This window comes from Nannospalax galili, unplaced genomic scaffold (assembly GCF_000622305.1).
Source record: "Nannospalax galili isolate Female #2095 unplaced genomic scaffold, S.galili_v1.0 scaffold95, whole genome shotgun sequence".
In the NCBI taxonomy this organism is placed as follows: domain Eukaryota; kingdom Metazoa; phylum Chordata; class Mammalia; order Rodentia; family Spalacidae; genus Nannospalax; species Nannospalax galili.
Window position 1 is genome coordinate 3,510,998 of NW_008342393.1, and position 24,640 is coordinate 3,535,637.

A 24,640-nucleotide genomic window follows, 5' to 3' on the forward strand; every position below is an offset into this window, starting at 1 on the left:
AATATTCCTATAATTCTAGCACTCAGGAGGCAGAGGCAGGACGATTCCTACAAATTGGAGGTGAACTTGGTCTATATATTGCATTTCGGGAAACTCAGGGCTACATGAGACCCTGGGGGCGGGGGGAATGATGTATGGTAGTGACAAAGGCCAAAAATGAAGTGACCGTGCAGCCAGGCAAGGGAGCACGTCCCAGCACGCTCACAGCTCCACACTCGGGAACTTGGAGGCATCTTTGGCGTCTACACAACTTAAAGTTGTTTGGTTTTTCCATTATATGTGACTCCGGAAAGGTTTAAATTCAGTCATTCCAGACGGGCCTGGAGCTGGTGACCCATGTGGAGAACGAGTTTGTAGCCATGCACTGCATGTGTTTGTTATATGTATGTGGTTTTTATGAATTGTGTGTGGAGTTTGTGTGGGTGCCAGAAGACGGCATCATAACCTGGAGCTAGAGTTACCGGCGATCGTGAGCCACTCAACATGGGTGCTGGGATCTGAATCTAATCCTCTTCGAGAACAATGCTAGCTCTTCACAGCTGGGCCAACTCAAGCTGCCTTGCAGTGGGTTTTTTGTTTTGTTTTGTTTTGTTTTTGTCTTTTTGAAACAGGGTCTCCCTGTAGCCCCAGCTGTCCTGGAACTCACTATGTAGACCAGGCTGGACTTGAACTCACAGAGATCCGCCTGCCTCTGCCTCCCAAGTGCTGGGACTACAGGCGTGTGCCACCACGCCCAGCTCATATGAAAGTATTTTTATGCATTCCTTTATACAGTCACTTATTGTTACTGAACATTGTTTCTAGTTTTCAACTATTGTATATAAAACTGCTAGGAACAAGTCTTTGTATTGGCATATCTGACCTGGAACTCAACAGAGATCTGCCTCTCTCTGCCTCCTGGATGCTGGAATTTAACTACTTTGCTTGACTCCCCATTGTGTGTGTGTGTGTGTGTGTGTGTGTGTGTGTGTGTGTGTGTGTATGTGTGTATGTGCGTGTGCCACCATGCCTGGCTTAAAAATATTTTTGTTCATTACTTTTATTTTATGTGTATTCATTTATTGCCTGCATGTAGGTAAGTGCACCCGTCATGTAATATCTAAGGTCAGAAGAGGACATTGGATCTCCTGGAACTGGAGCTACAGATGGTTGCTAGCTGCCATGTGGGTGCTGGGAATCAAACTTAGGGCCTCTGCAAGAGCAGCCAGTGCTCTTAACTGCTGAGCCATCTCTCCAGCCTCACCCAGGCTGGTCTTGAATCTGCAATGTAGAGGAGGCTAGCCTGATTCTCCTGGTTTCCCCTCTCAAATACTGGGATTACAGATGTGTGCAGCATACCAATCTTGCATTGGGATTTTACAACACTTCAAAGGTTCCAAAGCACTGGTGTAAAGGCAACAGCAAGGGCTTGAGCTATAGTCATAGGTTAGAATCCTGATCTGACATCTACCCAAGGCATAGGTGACTTTTAAAAGTGAAATAGAAACTGACCTGGAAGCTACCTCCCCAGAAGGCTAGCTCTCACAGCTTTGGAGAGCACTATGCAAGCAGGTAAGGGAGAACATCAATTGAACCCTAGCTTCAAGGCCTAAAAACCACACCAAGACCAGCACAGCAAATGACATTAGTGCAGTAGTGCACTTTTATCTTGGGGGTAATCAACAGCTAACTAATTGGACTTAAAGCCCACTCAGTGGGAGGAAACTCATGTCTGGTACTGTAAACCTAGCCAAATACACATAACTGGAGAGGTCATAGATCTTAGAGAAAACTCAAGGCTCTCATATCTCTAGACAAGTGTCATTTCTCACTATGTGCAAAATATGGATCCTTAAATTTACAAACAAGTATCCCAGTCACCACCCATCAAAGTAGCTTCTTTTTCAACAGACAGAAATTATTACATAGTTACACCACTGGTCATACACAGAGATTCTCTGTGACTTGCCCGAGCCTAAGTGGAACATCTAGGATGCAACCTCTACACCTAAGACTCAACGGAACGTAACAAGGAATGAAGAGAACACTAATGCATCTTTCAGTTCTCATCAATGAAGCGCCCTCATGCAACAGAGGCCAGGAACACAAAAGGCCACAAATGGTCAAAACACAGAGAATGAGAGTTGGCAGAGTGTGGGTCCTTGGACAGGTCTCCTATATTGAAGTCCACCCACCCAGGGCTCAGGGACCATTGTGGAAGAGGAGGCAGAAAGATTGTAAGAGCCAGGGAGGAGGTGTGTGACCGTATGGAAATAGTCCTACAGGCTCCTGGGACCCTTCTCATACAAACCTACAGCAATGGTGTCAGCATGCACAAGACACATGCAAATTTAGGCAGACAAAACCCAGCACAGAACTGTGGAAATGAACAGCAAGCCCCAATCTTAGTTGAAGAATTATTGGCAGTTGATTACTGCTGGGTGAGGAAGAGCTAATCTTGAAGGGAGAGACTCTAGATAGGCTGACTAAACCCCAGTGGATGAACTTGCACTGAGAGACATCTTGGGACACTAACTTTACGTAATAGGCCTTAACACAAATGACAGAATGTATGAACTCCAGTGAGTGTGTGTGTGTATGTGCATGTGCGTGAGCGCGTGCGCAGGTGTGTGTGTGGGGCCTATGAGAGGGTGCCAAAGGGGAAGGGGAAAAGGGGTATAAAGATGATTTTATGTATGAAATACACAAAAATTCAATAAAAAGATTTTTAAAAAGTGAAACAGAAAGGCTGGGTGTGGTGGTCCATACCTTTAATCCCAGCACTTGGGAGGCAGAGGCAGGAGGATCTCTGTGAGATCGAGGCCAGCCTGGTCTACAAGGTGAGTTCCAGGCCCACTGGGGCTACAGGGAGACCCTGTAAATACAAAAAAAAATCTTCAAGGTAAAGCTTCTCTTTGCTGGGTCCACCTGGTAACAACCCATGCCTTTAATCCCAACACTTGGGAGGCAGAGGCAGGAGGATCTCTGTGAGGCCAGCCTGGTCTACAAGGTGAGTTTCAGGCCGCTGGGGCTACAGGGAGACCCTGTAAATACCAAATAGAATAAAATAAAATATAAAATAAAAAGTTACCAAAAATTTTTACTTAAAAAGAGGGGCTGGGCTGGTTGTGGTGGTGCACACCTTTAATCCCAGCACTTCAGAGGCAGAGGCTGGTGGATCTCTATGAGTTCAAGGCTAGCTTGGTTTACATAGCAAGTTCCAGGCCAGCTGGGACTATAGGGAGATCCTGCCTCAAAAACACCAAAAAAAAAAAAAAAAAAAGAGGGGCTGGGCCGGGCCTGGTGGTGAACTCTGCCTTTAATCTCAGCACTTGGGAGGCAGAGCCAGGCAGATCCCTGTGAGTTCAAGGCCAGCCTGGTCTACTAGTGAGTTCCAGGCCAGCTGAGGCTACAGGGAGACCTTGTCGCAAAAAGACCAAAAAAAAAAAAGTGGAACAGAAAACCTTCAGTGGCAGCTCCCACCAGGATTTATCCCAGAAATTGCTGACCGCCTGGGCCCAAGCTAGGTAAGGTGGTGACTAAGAGATTCAGTAACCAGGAAACCTGACTTTTTCTGCTTTAGTGTGGAAATTGGTGAACGTGTAGGTGGAGAAGATGTCTACTGTTCAAAGTGGTTGTGGTGAAATAAATGACAATCTGATGGAGCAAGATTGCCTCAGCCAACCTGGTGACTGCAGTCATCTTGTGCTTCATGTATGCCCAGCAGGATAAGAAGGATAAGAGCGAGCTCCCATCTCCGCCAAGCTTGTTGCAAATATGTTATCTGTAGCAGGTGCAGATCATATTATTACCATGGATCTACATGCGTCTCAAATTCAGGGCTTGTTTGACATTCCAGTGGACAATTTATATGCAGAGCCAGCTGTCCTAAAGTGGGTTAGGGGGAATATCTCTGAGGGGAGGAACTGTGCTGTTGTCTCACCTGATGCTGGTGGAGCCGAGAGAGTAACTGCCATTGCAGACAGATTGAATGTGGATTTTTGCCTTGATTCACAAGGAGCAGAAGAAGGCCAATGAAATGGATCACACAGTGCTTAGGAGATGTGAAGGAGATGTGGCGATACTTGTGGATGACAGGGCTGACACATGTGGTACAATCTGTCATGCTGCTGACAAACTTCTCTCAGCTGGAGCTACCCAGGTTTATGCTATCTTGACTCTTTTCCGGCTCAGCCATTTCTTACATCAACAATACATGCTTTGAAGCAGTAGTGGTCACCAATGCCATACCTCAGGAGGACAAGATGAAGTACTGCTCCAAAATACAGATGATTGACATCTCCGTGATCCTTGCAGAAGCCATCAGGAGAACTCACAATGGAGAGTTGGTTTCCTACCTGTTCAGCCATGTTCCTTTTTTTTTTTGTCTTTTTGAGACAGAGTCTCCCCATAGCCCCAGCTATCCTGGCACTCACTATGTAGACCAGGCTGGCCTTAACCTCACAGAGATCTGCTTGCCTCTGTCTCCGGAGTGCTGGGATTAAAGGCATGCGCCACCACGCCCGGCTTGCCATGTTCCTTTATAATAGAATTAACTTCTGAAGGTTTTTTTTTTAAAATAAAATCAACTCCACCCCTTGTTTTTCCTTGTTTTTTTAATGACAAGTTCAGCAGAAGACCTGGCTTGCTCCAGTGTAGTTTTTTACATCCTGCATTAGGCACATTAGAATTTCTCATAAATTGGAAAAAGACAGTTTGATATTAGCTGTTAGGATGTCCTACTCAAATTTTTTCTTTTTCTTTTTTTTTTTCTACTCACATTCTTTCATCCTGGCTTTTGTGGCTATTTTGTGATCCTTACAGCTTTATCTAGAGCTTGGATGCTAGATAAACCCATCCTCTCCCCCCATTTTTTTTAAACCATCGTATAATCCACCTCAGGGTCATTTGCTTTGTTTGGGAAAGTTCTCTCCTCTCTCCTCCTGGCAAAGTGCTATACGGCAGAGCTGGTCCTGAGTTAGGTGTTTTTTTTTTTTTTTGGTCTTTTTGAAGTAGGGTCTTCCTGTAGCCCCAGCTGTCCTGGAACTCACTATGTAGACCAGGCTGGCCTTGAACTCACAGAGATCTGCTTGCCTCTGCCTCCCAAGTGCTGGGATTAAAGTTAAGTTTTTTTAAATCCTGCTCCTGAACGATCAGATCAGATTCTTGGAAGAAAGGAAGGTGTGCTGGAGGTGGGAGTATTCCTAGAATATTCACAGGATGCGCACCTGCTCCATCAAGGCCATATGGGAAAAATCAATGACTTCCCTTTTGGTGGAATTAGATTAACCTCTTATAATAGGTACAGAGAAGTTCTGTGTGGCCACAGAATACTTTATTACTTTATGGATAGAATTTTTAGATAGAAAACATTTTTCTTTTTGGTCTTTTTTGAGACAGGGTCTCCCTAGTCCCTCCCAGCTGACCCGGAACTTGCTATGTAGATAAGGCTGGCCTTGAACTCACAGATATTCCCCCCCTGCCTCTGCCTCTCTGAGTGCTGGGATTAAAGGTATGTGTCACTATGCCCGGCTGATAGAGAACATTTTTCAAAACATTGGGCTTAGGGAGAAATAACAGGAGACTGAGTGGTAAAAATAATGGAAGTCATTCACTTAGGGAGAGGAAACAGCATGAATCCTGCCCTGTGGTTTTTAGTGTGTTGTATATGACATGATCCCATCTATAGAAAGAAACTCCCAGAGAGATGAAGGATAAATAGGCTAGAGGATGCCACTGTATGTAGATGATCCAGGACAGAGGAGCCAGGTGTGATTCTGAGTGCCTGTTCCCTGTTGTTCATGGTGCTGGCCCTAAGTTTCAGCATATACCATCTCACTTTACTATGAATACATGTATAATTAATCAGACTGTTAGCTAAAGTCAAGCCACATCCGTGATTGATCAGGGGGAGTGGCAGTTAACCCTCAACCCTGGTTGCTAATGGAAGAATTTCTGGTGACATCAAAGCTTGGGGCAGAAAATAATCCTAAAACTATTCTTTATTTTGTTTATAAGGGTATTCTGGGATGATTCATCTGACATTTTAAGAGTTTGTTATAAAAAGATAATGGATTCTGTCTGGAAATTTTGAAAAATATGAGGAGGGAAGGAGAGAGGGAGAGAGAAGATGACAGAGAGAAAGAGAGAAAATTAATGAATAATATTTTCAAAGCCAAAGAGAATCACTGTTAATAGTTTCTTTTATTATTATTATTTTTTTATTTTATGTGTATGCATGTATTGCCCACATGTAGGTAAGTGCACCCGTGTCATGCAATGCCTGCGGAGGACAGAAGAGGCTGTTGGATCTCCTCGAACTGGAGTTACGGACAGTTGTTAGATACCATGTGGGTGCTGGGATTCGAACCCAGGTCTTCTGCAAGAACAACCAGGTGTTCTTAACTGCTGAGCCATCTCTCCAGCCCAATAGTTTCTTATCAGACTTTTTATTTCGGCTTTTCTTATGAATTATCTCCCTCCTTCCTCCCTCCCTTTTTCCCTCTTCTTCCTCCTCCTTCTTCTCCCCCTCCTCTCTCTCCAGGGTCTTATGTTGTACAGGCTGGCTTCAAACTTGCCATTCCTGTCTCCATCTCCTAAGTACTGGGATTATAGGCATGCACCACCACAGTTGGCTCTATTATGGAACATGTATAATTAACAAAGATAATATAATGCTTACCCAGTTTCCTGAACAATAATAAAAACATGCATGTGACTGCCTCTCAATTTCGGGGCTAGAACAACCCCAGTATCTGTGAAATGCCCTGTTTTTCCTTCTGTGATCCATCCTGGGCTACTTTCTAAGAATTCAGCACATTTCTTCAATTTTGTGTCTAGCCTTCTCTTTCTTTTCTTTACTTCTGGATGTATCTTTAAACAGTATACTGCTTAGTTTTATGCATCTTGAACTTAGAGAATTAGAGCCATAATGTGTAGAATTCTTGACTTTCTGAGCTTTCAGATCATTGCAAGATTCATTCACACTGTTCTTGTCCCTTCATCCTGTCTCCTCATCTGCCACTGCTCATTGCACAGCATCGCATGGTGACACCAGGCTTTAGGCATTTCTAGTTTTGTTATGACAAATGTCTTTACATTTATTTATTTATTATGTGTGTAGGTGGGTGTGTGGGTGTATGGGCGTGTGGATGTTGGTTATCTCCTTCCATCTTGGAGTTCCCAGAAGTTGAACTCAGGTCTTCCGGCATGGCAGTATCTTTTTCCTCGCACCATCACACCAGCAGGACTATGTTATACAGGTCTCCAGGGACCAATGTGCACAGCATGTCTGGCTTTTAAAGGGTCTTTCTTATTGTCTTAAAACTTCTCCTCTTCAGTAATTTGACAGGTTAAAAAAAAATCTTTCATGCAGCCACATGCAACACTTTATTTTACTATACTCTTGCTAGTAATGAATTTTAGAATTATTTTAAAAATCCAATTCTGTTTTCATGACCTGTTTCATTTGAGTTTTAATTTAGATCACTATAAAAATTGTTTTGCCTTCTCTTTTGGTATGGCAGTACTGCTAACTAGGACATTCAGTGACTAACCATATAACACGAGCAAGAGACTACCCCAGAGGGTCCCGGGGATCACCAAAAAGAAAGGCAGTTTGGAAGTGACATTTTTGAGTGACATAATGAAATAAGTCATCTTTACATGGTTAATGGGCTATAAGCTACACTCCCAGAAGGAAGCTGCTAAGATAGCTCTCAGCAGAAAACTAAGTCCCTCTTGAGACTGTTACCCTGGCTGTTTGGCCTCAGGGGAAACCAGCAGGGCAGGTAGCTAATGTGGTTGTCAGTCTACTTGGAACCCATGGTTGAGGAGGATTCTGAGGCTGTTTGATGAGATACAAGGGAAACAGGGGTTCAGCAGTTGAGAGTGGGCACTGGACTGTCATGAACACATAGCTAGGACACGACAAACCCAGACATGCCCCTTGGTTGTCATTCTTCATGGAGACTACTTAGCCTTTTCAGTGACTGCCTCTATGGTATTTTTATCTGGTGATTGAGCTGTATTATTATTTACTTAAAAAAAAAAGAAAGTGGCACCAATAGGCTCAAAGCAACATTTTATCTGTCAGACCGGTGTTAAACTCCCTGGGAGATACAGTCTTTGTTTTTTAATATTTGACACATAACTAATAGGAAAATTAATTTTAAGGAACAGAAGACACGGAAAAATCATACAGTGTCTGGTGAGTGTTCTTCAATAGATGCTCAGAATACAGGAGTGGAGGAGCTCTGATCTGTCACTCTGGGGTTCCAAAAACTGCACCAAGTTTCCCGTTTGGGAGTGTAAAATAATTCAAGTACCACTGCATCCTTCCTGGTACCAGGAATGCTAACAAGTGAGAGAGGAAAGCAAAGGGGCGAAGAAAAAGAAATATGGGTTAGCATATTGATTACAAAGAGGGAGACCAGGGCAGAGGGGCAGAAGCACAATAAAGGGGGAAAGAGAAACAACAAAGAAAAAAAGAAACTTTGAAAAGAGGGTAAAGGTAAAGGGGGAGGGGGAGAGGAACTGACAGTGTCGGGAGCAGGAAGAAAAATGGAGGAACAAAAGGACAAGGGGAGGATAAGAAAGGGGAGGGGCAAGGGGAGGGGCAGGGAGGAAGAGGAAGGGAAAGGGATGGGATCAGGAGCCTCATCTGAAAGCAATTTAGAAATAACTCTAATATTTGTTTTCTACACACATTCTAAACACATTGCAGAAATGAAGATAAAAAATTAAAAAGCTGGGGCTGGAGACATGGCTCAGTGGTTAAGAGCACTGACCACTCTTGCAGAGGACCCAGGCTTGATTCCCAGCACCCACATGGCAGCTAACTCCAGTTCCAGGGGAATCCGAAGCCCTCTTCTGACCTCTGCGGCATTGCAGGACACCGACTCCGGTGCGCTCACCTACATGCAGGCAATATACTCAAACACATAAAATAAAAAAATAATAAAATAAAAAAGCTATTCAATAACATCACATAACTATTGAACAAATATTTTCAGGTTTAAGAGTGTAAATTCTAGTTGTCATAATAAAAAGTTCTTAAAAATTTGGAGTGTTTATGGGAGAGGATCAAAATTCTTTCTAAATAAACTCATGAAAATCAAGAATCACTTTAAGAATTGTATCTCAGTTTAGTCAAACAACCAGCTCTTAAAAAACCACACATCTCTTAGGCTGGGTCCCTCTAGTATGTAAAACTGATTTGTATATAAAAACAGATTGCAGTGTTTTTAATTTTTTGGGGGGGGTGGTGGTAAAATACTAATGAAATGATCCACGTACCAATTTTTGAAGTTAAAAATAAAAACCTAACAGCAACATTTTTCCTTAAAAACTCTGAAATAGTTGAAATAGCCCTTGGGGTGGGGGCCACCCTCACAAGAAACAGTAGTAAAATCAATTAATCTTAATAGGAATGAAACTTGTAAAAAGCAAACAAAAATAATTTGCTTTTCAACTAGAAAAATAATTAGTTTTAAAATGCAGAAATGTATAGCTAAACTTCAGTTAACTTCAACTAGTTTGGCATTGTAAAGCGTTCATTTGAATTAAAATATTTTAAATTCTTAGAAGATATGCTGATTTCAAGCACAAAATTACCCCATTAGTACTTCTATGTTAAACAGTATTTGAGTATGAATTTTGTGGTTGCTTTCCATAACTTATTTTGAAAAACAGCATTTCTTTATCTTTTCTTCAACTGTACTGTTTTCCTCCAAATGAAACCAGGGCTCTATTTTGCATTTTGTGCTACAGGAGACAAAGTTACTCATTATCTTTTAACCAAATGACTTTGAAGTAAAACAAAAAATGCAGAGCTGTAAGAATGTAGTGTGTTCTTGACAGTTTCTTGTATTTTGTCAACAGGGACGAGTGGAATAGTTTTATTAGCAAAATGAGTTTGGAAACATCCATTTTTAAAAAGTTGCCAGAATAAATGATTCACTTCTCTGCTTTAGTTTTTACCTTGTGAGAGGTTTTCTCACCCACAGTGTGATCAGTAAAACAAAGAGCTGTTCTTAAAACTTCTTTTCCCCTTGAGTCCTAGCTTTACAATAAAAAAACATCTTTTTGAGGTTTGAAACACTTTTGAGTGAATGGTTATTTGAAGGAGGAAAATTTCCTTTTCTAGTTCAGTTCTATCACATTTCATGAGATAGCCTAAACACATAATTATCTTTATTTATTTGACAGGAGAAAATGCCGCCTGTCCTTTTAAACTGGAACTAATTTACACTTTCTCAGAGTTTATAGGCATTTAAAAAGAACCACACCTCAAATTGCAGGAAGAAACAAAACATCCCAAGGCAGGAACAATGATAAAACAAGCAAACAATAACAAAAATAAACAAAATAAAATCCAAACCAACACAAAAGTGAAACTCCTCCAGAAACTTTGGAGGCAAAGCTGCAATATTTTGTTTTTCTGTATTTTGGGGCAACCATAATTATTTAAAAATTAACTACGACTCATTAGCAAACACAAAATAAAAAATTTCTATTTTAATATATTTTCCTAAGTACCTTGAATTATTTCTTTTTTTTAAATGTGTGTGTCCTTCCCTCTAAAAACATGTTAAACTTTTAAGATAGAAAAGTCACTGATAAATGTTAGATTTAAATTGCTACATATATTCTGGGGATTTATCCAAAGGAATGGATACAACAGAGGAAAAAAAATGTATGTGCAAAAATATCTCTTCTGCATTATTTTTTTCTCCTGTACTAGTTGTCAAAAGTTAAAAAAAAGGTACAACCTATTAATCTAACAATAATGATTAATGATTTGTGTCTAATGTCCAAATAAAACTGACAGTTACAAAAACTTTGAGGCAGTACAGCAAAAGTGTTAGGCTACAAGCCAGTGCAAAATGAAGACATAAAAATAGAAAACTATTACAAATTGACCAGTGTTGGCAAGAAACATTTAAAAAGAAACTGAATTTTGTATAACCATTATTCTTTTTTTTTGGAATTGATTTCCATTTTCTATTTCTAACTTTAGTTAAAAAGTGGCTTTACTCTTTTATATTTTTCCCTCTCTGCATGTATTTGTATGCCCACTTTGAAGGAAACTGGTCAGAATCCTATCTTTAAAATGGAGTCGAGTTTCAGTGTGCTTGCATTCCAAAACTCAGCCCAACACTTTTCTTGGAAAAAAATGAACAGAAAGAGCGAGAAGTCTAAGAATAATAGTAGTGAATATTACATAGTAAATGAAATTATGGAAGAAGTTTCTCCTGTACATGTATTTTAAACTCATACACAAACTAAATTTTACCATAAAGATACATTTTCCCCCCAAAAGCAACACGTTTTTTAGTTGTCTTTAATACTAAAAATAAAGAAAAACACTAAAAAGGAAGATGAAGATATCACTCCAACCCCTAACCTAGGAATGGGTTCTGACAAGAAAGAACTCAGAATTCTTTTAGGTTAATTTTAGTGCTGGGCACATTCAGAGCAGAGGGATAAAGCATCAGTCACCAGCACTTAGTTCCCCCAACCCCAACCTAAAAGAGCCAAGTCACTGAGGCAAAATTGATGTGGGGGCTAAAAACTGCATCTCAGCCCAGTTGCCTCCTCTCTTGCATTTTTACAGCTCTTGCAGGCTCAGAGTATAAACACAGAAGCCCCTTTTTGTGTGTGTTGTGGGTAGGGTGGGGGTGGAAAGAGGATTAGAATTTAGTGAAACAGCTGGTTTAAAAAAATCTGTTTGAATTGAGCAATTAACTGGTACTTTGTTAATGAAATAATTTAAAAGGATTTTAAAAGACTGGAAGTAGTCTTTGAAATTTCCATTTTTCCTCTACTGTTATTTCAAATATCTTTAAAAGGCTGATTAGTTTCAGCTAACATTTAGACTATTTTTAAATGGAAATCAGCCTAAAAGTGAATTGAATTCATGTATTTTTTAAAAATTTTGTTTCTCTTCGACTCCGTGACAGTAAAAGACGGGGGGCTGCAGTTTGTAGGAACTTGGAAGTCTGGACAATTTTTTTCTGAGGGTTGTTGATTTGTTTCAGAAGAGCAGTAGATAGGTTCCCCAGGGAGATAAGCTGGGAGGTGCTTTTATCAATACCTAAAGATTTAAACTAAAAGAGTAACAGTACCTAGGTTTTGGAACAAGGCTGTCCTGGCTGGCTATCCTCTTATTCCCCAACAGAAGTAACAAAAGATTGGGAGAAAGGGCTACAATTTTAGAAGCCAAGGTCGACCAACAGCTTTTGAGACCTTCTTTCAGCCCTTTCAAAAATCCACACCCGTTCACAACCCAAGTCCCCAGGCAACTGACCCACACATTCTAGCCAAGAGAAAAATCCCCCCCCCGCCCCCGACTTAATTTTCTTGAATTCTCTTTACTCTTCAGTTTGCTTTTCATTCAAAAATGTTTACTGAATGCCTACTATGTGGCAGGCACTGTTTTCCAGCTCATTGGCTTGGTTTATTTAAAAATCATGCTGCGAGCAAGAGATGACAAATACGAAGTCAAATGGGGTGGGGGGATGTCGAAGAGTACGTGGAGGGGCAAAAATGCAGCTCTCTCCCACCTTCCTGAGCAGAAAACATTTTTTTTTCCTACTATGCAACTAATAGCTTATTATTTTAATTCCCGCTGCTTCATGAGGTTAAAAAAAGTCACAAAAACAAAAATCCGACCAACACGTGGCTAGCTAGAACAAAACTGATTTGGGAGAGTGGGTTTTGAAGGTGGAGGAGACACGGCGAGTTGGAAACCCTCCCCGCCCCCACGTCTCAGTCCCGTTGCTACCCAGCGCGCCGGGAAATCGGGGAAGGGCGGGGGGGACACAAAGGTGCTGGGTGTAGTCTTTTAACTCCCGACTTTTTGAACGGTGTGAAATCATCTGGCAGCAGCGTGGTGAGCCGAAGTTGGCTTATGGACTCTGTAAACGAATAATAATAATAATAATAATAATAAAAGCCATTCCCATCGGTGCAGTCAACACGTGTTACAGAGCCGGCCCCGGCCGCGGGCGGCTGAGACAATGGGGTCGAACAGGGGGAAGGGGAGAATGACCCCCTTCCTCACCTGCCCTCGCCGCACGCGTGTCCCGGACAATCACCCACCCCGCGCGAAACACCCAGCACCCGCCCGGTTCAGGGGAGACTGCTGCTTTCTTAGGGGGCAGGCGCTCTCTTCTCCCGGATGCTTCTCTCGGATGGTTGGGGCAGGGGGCTCCGGGATTCTTCGGCCCCGTTCACCGCCTCCCCCTGGCGCCATCCCAGCCCCGCGCTGGCAACTCGGTATCGCGGTCCGCTGGGCTGGGTATCCCGGGCTTGCGCGTGTACCGCGCGTCCCGCGCTCGGTGCGTAACCGGGACTCCGCGCGCGGCCCCCTCCCCCACCGCCCAGACGGGGTGGGACCGCCCACGTGTCGCCCCTAGCCCAGTCGTGTTTCCCCCTCACCTCCCCCGCCCCCCGTCCCCAGTCTCCCGGGCTCCGGGAGCAGCCACGAGAAGGTCTGAGCGAGAGAAGGGACCTGGGCGGATCCGCTTCCCCCTCCCCAGGCGCGGCCCGCAGAGCCGCCCCCTCCCCTGTGCTCCCGCCCCTCGCTTCCTTGAGCGCCGAGCGGAAATTACCCCCTCCCCCCGCGGGGCTGACCTGGGGACGTGGGCGGGGCTTCGCGCTTGGCCCCCGCCCTCCGCTGCCTTTCAGACCCGCACCCCAAACAAAGTTGTGAGACCCCACGTCTGCGTCCCGGGTGGAGTGGGCGCGGGGCTCCACGTGTCCGCCCCTCGCGTCGGGGAGGGACAGGGACCCTCCGGGTGTCCACCCGCAAACCTCCCCCCTCGCGACCACCCCTCTCCGTTCTCTCCCACCCGGATGGTGTTTTGGGGTTCTTTCGGGCCGAGGTCGCGGATTCTCCCCCCCAGAGCCCCGGACTTCTGTCACTCAGCCGCCGGACTGGGTGCGAGCCACCCTTTCTTCCCTGTGTGTGTGCGTGTGTGTCCCTCGTTCCCTGTCGCGGTCCCCCGTGTTCTCAACTCCCCGGTCCCGCGCCCGCCAGGTCCGGGGGTTCTGGACCTGGAGGCCCGGGAGGCGCGTGGGGGTGTGGCGGGGAAGCGGAGACCCGGGACTTGGAAATATTGGGAGAAAGCGTCTTCACTTTCAAATAACCGTGCGACCCCCTCTTGAAGACCCCGAGTCCTCGGCTTCTCTTTGTCTCAGTCGTCCCCCGCCTGTCAGTCGCTAGCAGTTTCAGTGGGGTGGGGTGGGCAACCCAATTCCCACAAAAAACGAATAAAAAATGATCGCACGTTTTACTCCCGAGACTGGGGAGACTTGGGGCGCCACCGCCCTACCCCAGTTCAGGCTAGGGTGGGAAGCTGAGTGGGGGTGGGGCGCTCCCTTAGGGCCAGGTTCTTGCAAAGGGGGAGGGGGAGAGGAGCGCTTCGGGGACACTGCTGCCACCGTTCTAGTTTAGACTTGGGGTGCGCTGAATGACCCCCCCCATGAGACATTGTTGGGTACGTCCAGGTTGGAGAGCCCAGGGGCCCAGTGGCGTCGGGGGTCTTCCCCTGCAGGGTGGGTGGGGGCTGTCACCACGTGGCTTCGCCTTTTTTTTATTTTCTGCTCCATTTTTTTTTTTTTTTCAAGTCGATTTTATTTAGAGGCGGCGCCAGGGCGGCCGCGGAGAAACGTGACACACCAGCGGGCTCGCAGGGGTTTCGGACCGGAGGAAGGAGCCGCGCCGCGTCGTCCGGCCTCCCACCGCGCGCCGCGGACTCTTCTCCCCGGCTCTCCGCGAACTCCCCCGCGCCCTTTGCGCGCCCCCGGCCGCCCTCCGCTCTGCGAGCTGCGGACAACTTAACGGGTTGGGCGCGCAGAAAGTTTGCGGCTGCCCTCTCGGCCTAGGAGGCTCGCCGCCCGCGCCCTACCGTTCGGCCTCGCCCGGGACCGGGTCCTGTGCGCACACCGCCACGATGAACAAGCTTTACATCGGCAACCTTAACGAGAGCGTGACCCCCGCTGACTTGGAGAAAGTATTCGCGGAGCACAAGATCTCCTACAGCGGCCAGTTCTTGGTCAAGTCTGGCTACGCCTTCGTGGACTGCCCCGACGAGCACTGGGCGATGAAGGCCATCGAAACTTTCTCGGGTAAGAGCACGGCCACCTCCCCGGAAAAAGCACCGGGAAATCCCGGAACAACGGAGACCCGAACCTCCTCTTCCCTTGCCCGCCAACTCTTCCCTGGGGCCCGCGGTACTTGGCCTCGGTACTCAGCCCGGATTGACCTCCCTCGACGCCCCCTGCCCGGGGAAGACCTTTTTGGGGTTTCCGCCTTCTCCAGCCCCAGCAGTTCGAGGCTTCCCACCCCACGGACGAGGCGGGAGCCCCTCGAGGGCACTGGTGGGGGTCTGAAGGACACGCAGGCCGCCGTCCAGGCGTGCTCGCCGCGGCGGCCCCTCCCTCCCCGGGACTGGACGGCCCCCCCAGTCTGATCACCCCCACTTCCCGGTCCTCAGCCCTAGGCCTCTGTAGACGTGGTGGGGGTCCTCGCCCCGCCCGCGATCGGCCGGCTCTTTTCGGACAGGACGTGGAAGGAAGGGGCTCCCGCCCAGGGCCGAGGGCTTGAGCCATTTTGATTTGAAAGTGGGGCGTGAGCGGGTGGCGCGGCGGCGGCCGCGCCGAGTCGCCATGCTGCTTCCCGAGACGCCTAGGCTGGGCCGAGAGGTGCGCGCCGGCCGCGGGGGACCCTCCCCACCCGGCCGCGCGTGCCCCCCCACCCCGCTGCCCCGCCGACCCCGACAGGTGACCGCCCCGCCGCCTGAAGCCCTTCTCCGTGGCTCAGCCGAAAAATAAAGTTTAGTAACCAACTCTCCACCCCACTTTTCGGGGATCGGGGTGCCTTTTTTTTCCTGGCTCCTTCCCCCTACTTCTGGGAGAAGTAGAAGCGGCGCGTATACACAAATGGCCTCACACCTTTTCTCAGCCTGGCTTCCTAGAGCAAACCATTCATCTAGCAACGTGATTAATCAAAATAAAAGAGAAATTCAGAAAAGAACGAAATTCTGGGTTCTACCATTCTTAGAGTACGGTCGGCCCCCCTCCCCCAAACCCCTCAGGCTTCTAGTTCTTGGATTCCTTGGAAGGGCTCGAATCCCAGGAACTCTTGAATTTTTGCTAATGAATTTTCGCTAATATCCCTTCCCCTTCCCCTTCCCCATTCCCCCACCCTTGTACAGCTCATTCATACTTTTTTTTTTTTTTTTTCCCAATCTTCAGGGAAAGTAGAACTGCAAGGAAAACGCCTAGAGATTGAACATTCGGTCCCCAAAAAACAAAGGTAGGAAGAGGGCTCTTCTTGGGGGGCTGAGAAGAGCGTTCGGGGGTCCGTAGCGTCTCTGGTAGAAGAAACCCATTACCGGCCTTCCCAACCCCAACTCCGGATGTTGGGGGCTGGGAGGGAAGATTGGCCAAGATCTTGCAATGGATGGTTTACAACTTGTTAAAAAAAAAGTTGCGTCTGGGGTGACCTAAAAGATGTTACTTGCAGAAATTAAAGGGGAAAAAAATGAATAAGGCCTAGTGGAGTTGATTCAAAGTGTGGAGCCATTTTTGTAGGAAAACTTCAAATCTATGAAGCGTTCAAACGATTTCTGCAACTTCCTACCAGCCCTCCTTTTTTCTGTTTTTTTCAACCTTTTCCACCTCATAATTTGTAAGTGGATTTAGGAGAGTCCCTTTTTACATCTTCTGGGATGAATAATAAGCTTCCTGCCCCCCACAAGAATTTCCTTATACTAGTGCTTTATTTATCTTTTTGTAACCGTCATAGATTCGCCCCCCCCCCCCCCCCCCCTTCCAGCCCCTCACATCTTATGCTGCCCCCATCCCCAACTGGAGTTTCCAAAGAATATGCTTTGGCTGTACTATCCCTTTCCACCCCCAACCCCCACTCCTTCAGCCCATTGTTAGAAGGGACCATCTGGGGTGAGAGCTTTGTGCTCAGGCTGTGAGCTGGGGCTCTTTGGAGGGTCTAGAACTCCGTGGATGAATATGTGTGTGTGTGTGTGTGTGTGCGCGTGTGTGCGTGTGTGTGCCTACGCACTGTGTTGTGTTCCATTACCCTCTCGTGTCTCTTAAGGCAAGATGGGATGTCTCCATCATGGTGGATTTCAGGTCTTCCTTGAATTCTGAAATCTTTGGTTGAACTTGGCTGTGAAATGTAAGGGCAGTGTTTCTCACATCAGACTTTTAAACATGTTGACAGTGCAGTTTTCTGTCCTTAGTTGGAAGCAGACTTAAGTACATCTTTGATCCCCCTCAACTCCCTTTTCAACTGGAAACTCCTTTCTGGCCTTTTCTAGGTGGGAATGTGTGTGTGTGCTGTACTCTTGGGGGGTTGGGGTGGGGGAGGAAGCTTTTTAAAACTAGAAAGTTAAACTAACCATCACTGATGTAACTTGGAATTATTATATCTATAGATGATCAATAGGGCTTGTTGTTCATGCTTATAGAGCCTGTGATTTAACTCCAAATGCTTGAAAAATGCTGTCTTATTGGAAAGGCAATTAGAATTAAGAGCGAAGAAGTGATAAAATTGGAAGGAGAGAAATCTTATTATTTTGATAACAGGTTTCTTGAAGATTATGGATATTTGAATTTAAAGCTGTGTTGATGGAATTCTGAAATATATGAACATTTTTTTCCTTTACTTGAGAATGGTTTAAGATTAAATAAAAAAACTGAAAAGCTAGAGAAATGGCAAAATGTGGTTGGATGGAATGCAAAACATTTATATTTTAATTTTCATGGTGCCCTGTATTTATGGATATTTTTCTTCAAGCCATCTGCTTGCTTTTAAGCCATTTCTAGGCTCCTTGTTCCCTCCAAAATGCACTACTGAGGGCTCTTTTGAGTTGGAATGGAAAAGAGGTTTGTGAGGAAACTAAGTTTTTTTTTTTTTTTTTTTTTTTTAAATCCCCTTTTCACACCCATATTAAATTAGATCTTTCGTGTGTGGCCCCCTTTTCTGAAAATTTTCTGAATCTAAGCATTGAGTCAATTGTCTTTTTGCTTTCTGGGTAATGATGATGAGAAGGGGCTTTATTTTTCTCTCACGAATCAATTTTTGAAATTCAGCATTTTAAAAAATAGAAGGTTTGTTTTCATTACTTTGTGTTCTTTGAGGAAGCATGTTGTGTCTTCTCTGTGTCTGAAAGTTCCTTCAGTTGAGTTTGTTGCTGACTTTTTCAATCTCTTGGATGTACAGAAGAGAAATTTGGTAATAACTAACATATTCCAGGCAAAATGAACCACTACAGAGATGTATTTCATGTATATGTATTGTTTTTTCATCATTTAAAATAGAATTCTTGGTATAGCCAGTTGGAAATGAATTATGATTTACATTTCAAAGAGGCTCAAAAACTTTATTACCTGAACATTCTTGTTTTTTTCCTCCTTAAGAGGGGAGAACTAAACAAAAGGTATATTACAGAAGGTGCTCTGTGCAGACTTGATTTAAAAGTATAAACTGTATTTTGTTTCCCCTTTGAGGTCATTTAATAAATGTAATTTATAGCTTTTAAAAACTCCAATAGATTAAAGACTAACTGAAAAGCAGCAAATATTTTGAATTTTTAAAATGGGAGATTGTAAATTTCACGGTTACTTTCTCCAACAACTTTTAGCCAGTGTTGGAATTTGGTTAACAATTTTGGCTTTTGTATACATTCACTGTCAAACGTTGATAGAAGAGAGAGAAACCAAAAGCCATCTTTAAGACAGCTGTGGAGTGTGTGTATAGATGTGCTTTCTTCCAAGGGACTTGAGAATAGTTGAGATAAGGCGGTGCCATCTTAGTGAGACCTGTTTAGGGAGAGAAACGATTTACTTTTCTAAGAGATTTAACTTTTGTTACACCTGCCACTGAGGTTTGCTTTTTTCTAGAGGAATGTGTTCTAAACCTTGCATCATTTATTGTCAGCTAGTGCCACCAAAAACATATGAAAGCTGTCCTGCATGTTTCTGTGTGGCTCCACGTTTGATGATTTCTTTAGGTAGTTAATGGTCCCTCTTTAATTTAAAATGAGGTAAGCTAATGATTAAAATGAAAATTAGTATCTTTTCCATTTATATAAGAGTGAAAATTCTAAAAAGTATATTCTAACATGGTTCCTATTTTATAGTTTAATTTTTTGATGTTAACAACTTAAAAAAAACCTGTGAAGGCTGTTTTTGTAAAGGACAGGATTTTTTTTTTAAAGTGAACTGTAGAAACTTTGAAGAAATAATTGGCTCACTAAATCTTTTCAAAACAAGCTAAAACTTTACCTTCAGAAATAGGTTTGCATTTAATCAAAGAGGAAACAAGCAAAGAGCTTACAGTTAGTGGCTGAAATGAAAGGAGGAAGGTTGAAAGATAGATACCACAGTGGGCTTTTTCAGGCTCTTCTACTTCAGTGATTATAATTATGGATTGATACCTAAATCCAAAAGAAAGTTATCTCACATAAAGGTGAAACATAATTCGGCCTGTATTCACTGAGTAAGTTTAAAATAGAAACTATTTATAGCTCCCTTTTAGTAAAAAGAATTTCTAGTTAGGTTAGTTTTTTTTTTTTTTTTTGGTTTTTTTGAGACAGGGTCTCCTTGTAGCCCCAGCTGTCCTGGAGCTCACTATGTAGACCAGGCTGGCCTTGAACTCACAGAGATCCTCCTTCCTCTGCCTCCCCAGTGCTGGGATTAAAGGTATGCTCCACCACGCCTGGCTAGTTTTTTTTTTTTTTAAGTGAAAAAATGGTGGTCTCAAAATTTTCTTTAGTTTTTGGAGGAAAGGCAGATACTGAGATTCTGTCCCTCCATTGTAATTTCCACTTAGAAATTAATTTTACAAATTCATGAACCGAATTTGCTTTATTGCTGGAAAGCCCTTAGGTTCTTAACCTAATGGTTATTATTTGAAGATGATACTTTCATGAGTGTTTTAAACTGTTCTTTGACAGCATCGTTAAGTTTCTGTAACCCCTGGTTTTCTGACCTAACTTAGAAAGATAAAATTTTACTCTGGTTTCTCAGTTGGAGAACTTTTAAGGGAGGGAGGGAAGAATTGCAGTTTCTATCACTAACTCATTCAAAGTGTTGATGCCATGGCTTTTGGTGGTCTTAGTATTATCATGTTTTGGGGTTGAAATACATCACATTAGCAATTGGGAGAATCTTGATTCAAATGTTCTGAGTTTCTAATCTTTTAAAGTTACCTTCATAGATATTTGAGTATTTCATGTGTGAGAGTAGTTTTCAGTTTTTTAAGCAATTTGTTTATTCTGCCTTTCAATGTGTAACAGCCAGTTGACAAAGACAGCATGGGACAGACTAGTCAATACACTTTTTAAAACCATTAAAAAATTTTCACATTTGGTGTGGCTAAGTGGAAAGGAGACCAGCAAGTGGTATCTGTGTTGAGACAAGGAAGGGTCTGACTGTGTAGCCCTTGCTGATCTGGAGCTCACTATGTTGCCCAAGGCAATCCTCCTGCCTCGGTCTCCCTGGTTTGACAGGCTTCAGCCACCACTCCTAGCTAGCTGTTTGTTGATTTGTAATTTCCAGTGAGTGGAAGAAGTATCTTTTGGTTCATGCCTTAGTTGGTTTTTGTGTGGAAGGTGGCGGGGATGGTGTCATAGAAAAAAAATGAATGAACCTAAGGCGTTTGAGGAACTGACATTTTATTCCAGCTGTTAGAACTGTGTTCTTTGGTCCACATTCTCTTAAAAACGTGGCTAAAGTCTTGTAGAAAGCGAAGCTTAGCTTTTGGGGTGGGGAGTGTTAAGGAGAGAAAAGAGAGAGCTCATGAAAGGCTGAAAGGGCAGAAGGATTGGAGATGGGGCGGATTTCCCGCCCGCCCGCGTTTAAAGAGAGCTGGGCTCGCAGCCACCCAAGTCACCAGGTTTAGCGGGCGAAGGTGCTGCTCCAGGCAAGGCTGTGTTTGCTTTCGAAGTTGCTGGACCTCCCCTTTCCTTTGAAAAAAAAAAAGATGGTGGGATAGGGGAGGGTGGCCTTCACGCTCTAGGCTCTTTTTGGATAGCTGGCCGCCTGACCTTCCCTTGCACCCAGTCCCCAAAGCCCTGGTAGAGGACATCCGCTCACGGACTGTGATTCGGACTTTCTTTCCCAGGGTCCCCAAGACCCCAGTCCTGCAAAGGACTTCACCCTGGGACCCCATCCCAACCTCACAAGCCTCTTTCCTAAGGTGGAAAGGTCCAGGTATGGGGCTCAGATCCCCTCCAGGACCTTCCTGTTCTAAGGCAAGAAAGTCCAGAGGTCAGTGAATGAAAAGAGGAAGAGAGAGAATAGGGAAATTGAGAGAAAGGAGCTAGCAATTGGGGGCGGCACTCAACCGGTTATCCCTACCCGGATACTGGTGGCCACTTGGCCTGGGAATAGAACCCGGAGCTGTCAACAGTGTCAACTTTTGTAATCCATCATCTTTGCATGTTGGGAAGGCTGAAACAGAAACAGAGTAATAATAATGAGAGGTTCTGTGGGCAGAATTTTTTTTGATGGACAACAGATAGTTAGTGTCTTCCAACTGGACACTGGGTCTGCTTTGAGGAACTTTCTAGTGAGTCCATGTTAGTAGGAAACTTGGTCCCCCCCATTCCCACAGTTTCCTTTCCTCCCTTATACCTTTTAAAACATCTCTTGAAGACAGAAGCAAAAGTCTCTGGAAAAAAAGAAAAATAACCCATGCACTTAAAGAGTACACACTCATTTGGTTGTTGATAAAATTTGATTTGGCCAGAAATGATCCTATAAAACACACGTGGTTATAAGAATGGATTGCCAGCAGGAAGATGTCATTTCCTAGTCTGTGTTCTAGCCTAAAAAAACTTGGATGGTTACTAGTTTTGAACCGGTTCTTTTAGTATTGAAGTTTATTGCTCAGCTACCTTTGCAAGACCTTTGCTGTGTAGTAGGTTTGTCCTAAATACAACAGACTGGAACAAGCTTTCTCCCTAAACACAGATTGCTGAAATCAGATGTATGCCGATTATGCATAAATCATAAGGTTTTCAAAGTAGGTCTGGACCTTATTATTTTAATATAGCTAAGAGAAAAAAATCTGATTTTAATACACTGAGGTGTAGTTGCATGGGGACATCCGAGATGCAGTCCTGTTGCAGAAGTTGAACCCTAGGAGCATGGCTGGCCATTGGTCAGCTGTTTTGGAATGAAATACAGAGTAAACAGCTGGTTGGTTAAAACTCATCTTTTTTTGTTTTTGAGAAAGGATTTCACTGTGTAGGTTTGACTGATCCGGAACTCTCTACGTAGTCAAGGCTGGCCTCTGGCCTCGAATTTAAAAGGTGTTCCCTACCACGCCTGGCTTGTTAAAAAGATTTTTTTTGCCTGGATTATCCAGCTAGTTTCACTGGGACATAATTATTAAGCACATGACATTTTGGAGGCCCGAAGGTACTTAAGGAACTGTGACAAGGGCTGACTGGGAATTTTTGCTCAGTTTGGGGAAGGTTGTGGGGAATAACAGGCATGTGGCAAATAACAGGCACGTGGTTTCCCCGTTTTCCTTACTATGTGTTGTCTGTTCTTGGGATTCTAGGCTTCTGCACTTCTTTAGGAAAGAGGAAATTTTTGAATATTATCATTTTGAGTTAATCCAGATTAAAAATTGTGAAATGAAAAATGTTGGGGGCTGGTGAGATGGCTCAAGAACACTGGTTGTTCTTGCAGAAGACTTAGGTTGGAATCCCAGCACCCACATGGCAGCTAACAACTGTCCATAACTCCATTTACAGGGGATCCTACAGCCTCTTCTGTCCTCCTTACCTACATGCAGGCAATACATTCATATAATAAATAAAATAAAAAAAAATACTTTTTGAAAAGTTCAGTTGGAGTAAAATTTGAATGGATAGCTTGGTTTAGATGATTGGATAGAGTTTGAATCATTAAGAGGAGAAATCAGGGAATTCAGAATTATTTATTTAGAGACAAGGTCTTGCCATGTAGCCTAGGCTGACCTGGATCTCACTAGGTAACCTAGGCTGTCTTCAAACTTGCAATCCTCTTGCCTCTGCCTCAGAAGTGTTGGGATTACAAGCAGTTGGCTACTACCCTGGCAGATTTTTTTTTCCTTCTTTTTTTTCTGCTGAGGTGGCGGTATAGAACCTAAGAATTCGGAAAAACTTTTCACTAAGTTGTTCTTGGACTGGAGGCATGACTCAGTGGTTAAGGGTGCTTGCTGTCCTTCTAGAGGCCAAGAGTTGGGTTTGCAGCACCCATGTCTGGAAGCTTATAAGTGCCAGTATCTCTAGTTCCAGGGGATCTGACCAACCCCCTCTCAGGCCTCATGCTTATGGACTCATGCTTATACACACAGACACAGACACACAGACACACACAGTTTCTCCTCTTAAAGGTTGTTTGTAGGGGTTAGATAGATGGCTCAACACCAGAAGGTACCTATACACACACATACACATAATTACCAAGTTATCAAGTGTATATACACACACATATACATAATTAAAAAAAAATCTTAAGCCGGGTGTGGTGGCGCACACCTTTAATCCCAGCACTCGAGGCAGAGGCAGGTGGATCTCTGTGAGTTCAAGGCCAGCCTGGTCCACATAGTGAGTTCCAGGACAGCTGGGGCTACAGGGAGACCCTGTCTCAAAAAGACCAAAAAAAAAAAAAAAAATCTTTAAAGGTTATTTGTAGGAACTTTCATTGGTGGTGAGGAGGACAGGAATCATTCACGACTCTTAAGGATCAAGGAATGAGTAAGCTTTTTAAGACCAGAGTCTTAAGCCTTAGCCTGGGTCCGTTCTCTCTGTAAGGGCCTTGTGGAGAGGTCTTCACAGGAGATCCATCCAGTGTTTAAAGCAGAAATCCAAGTCAGGTGTGGTGGTACACATCCTCAATCCCAGTCCTGAATCCCAGCATTCAGAGGTAGAGGCAGCAGGATCGCTTGAGTTCCAGGCCAGTCAGGGCTACATAGTCAAACCTTGTCTTACAAAAAAGTGCCTTGTATGATGATATTTGTCTTTAATCCCAGCACTTGGGAGACAGAAGTAGGCGGATCTCTCTGAGTTGAAGGGGCCTTCATAGTGAGTCCAGGGCAGCCAAGGCTACATAGTCAGACCCTGTCTCAAAATAAAAATCAGAAGCTCAAGTTCTTTAACTATAAAGGGTGCTGAGTAGTCATTAGTAGCTATTACTCTTACAGTACTGCTGCTTTGCTTTAGACATGGACTTCCCACCTCCTGACCTGACTGGTCTTTGTTCTCTCTTCTTTTTTTTTTTTTGGTAAGTGTCTCTACTCCCTAGAGGTGTGGTTAGTTAGCTCCAAGAGAAATGGACCAAGTATATTCCTGTTTGAAAATGTATCCATGAGAGGTTTGTTCTTGTACTGTGTGTGGCACCTTGGGGTGCTTATCTGAGGCATTAGATTAGGGTATTTAAATGTACTTAGGCGTAGTTAGTAAATTTGGAATGTGCTTAATTTTTCAGTATCTTTTGTTGCTATTGTTGAAACATGGTCTTACTGTGTTGTGTAGCCCAGGCTGGCCTAGAATTCATTTTGCTAGGCATGCATTTTATTGTGGGTAAGCATGTTGAAAGGGATTGTGTAGGGTGCCTTGATAACTTGGTAACC

At 44.2% G+C, this 24,640-nt stretch overlaps 1 protein-coding gene and 1 pseudogene across 2 annotated transcripts in view; both read left to right on the forward strand.

Annotated features, from left to right (window-relative positions):
• Positions 1-1,005: 1,005 nt before the first annotated feature.
• On the forward strand, positions 1,006-14,871 carry LOC115071281 (annotated as a pseudogene).
• The window catches only part of Igf2bp1 (insulin like growth factor 2 mRNA binding protein 1), a 46,404-nt gene continuing 36,419 nt past the window's right edge, over positions 14,656-24,640 (forward strand). For both annotated transcript variants that reach the window (XM_008838298.2, XM_008838297.2), the window contains exons 1-2: positions 14,656-15,114; positions 16,243-16,303. In XM_008838298.2, coding sequence (XP_008836520.1) covers positions 14,940-15,114; positions 16,243-16,303 — 236 coding nt within the window. In that variant the 5' untranslated portion in view covers positions 14,656-14,939. The remainder of the gene's footprint in view (positions 15,115-16,242; positions 16,304-24,640) is intronic.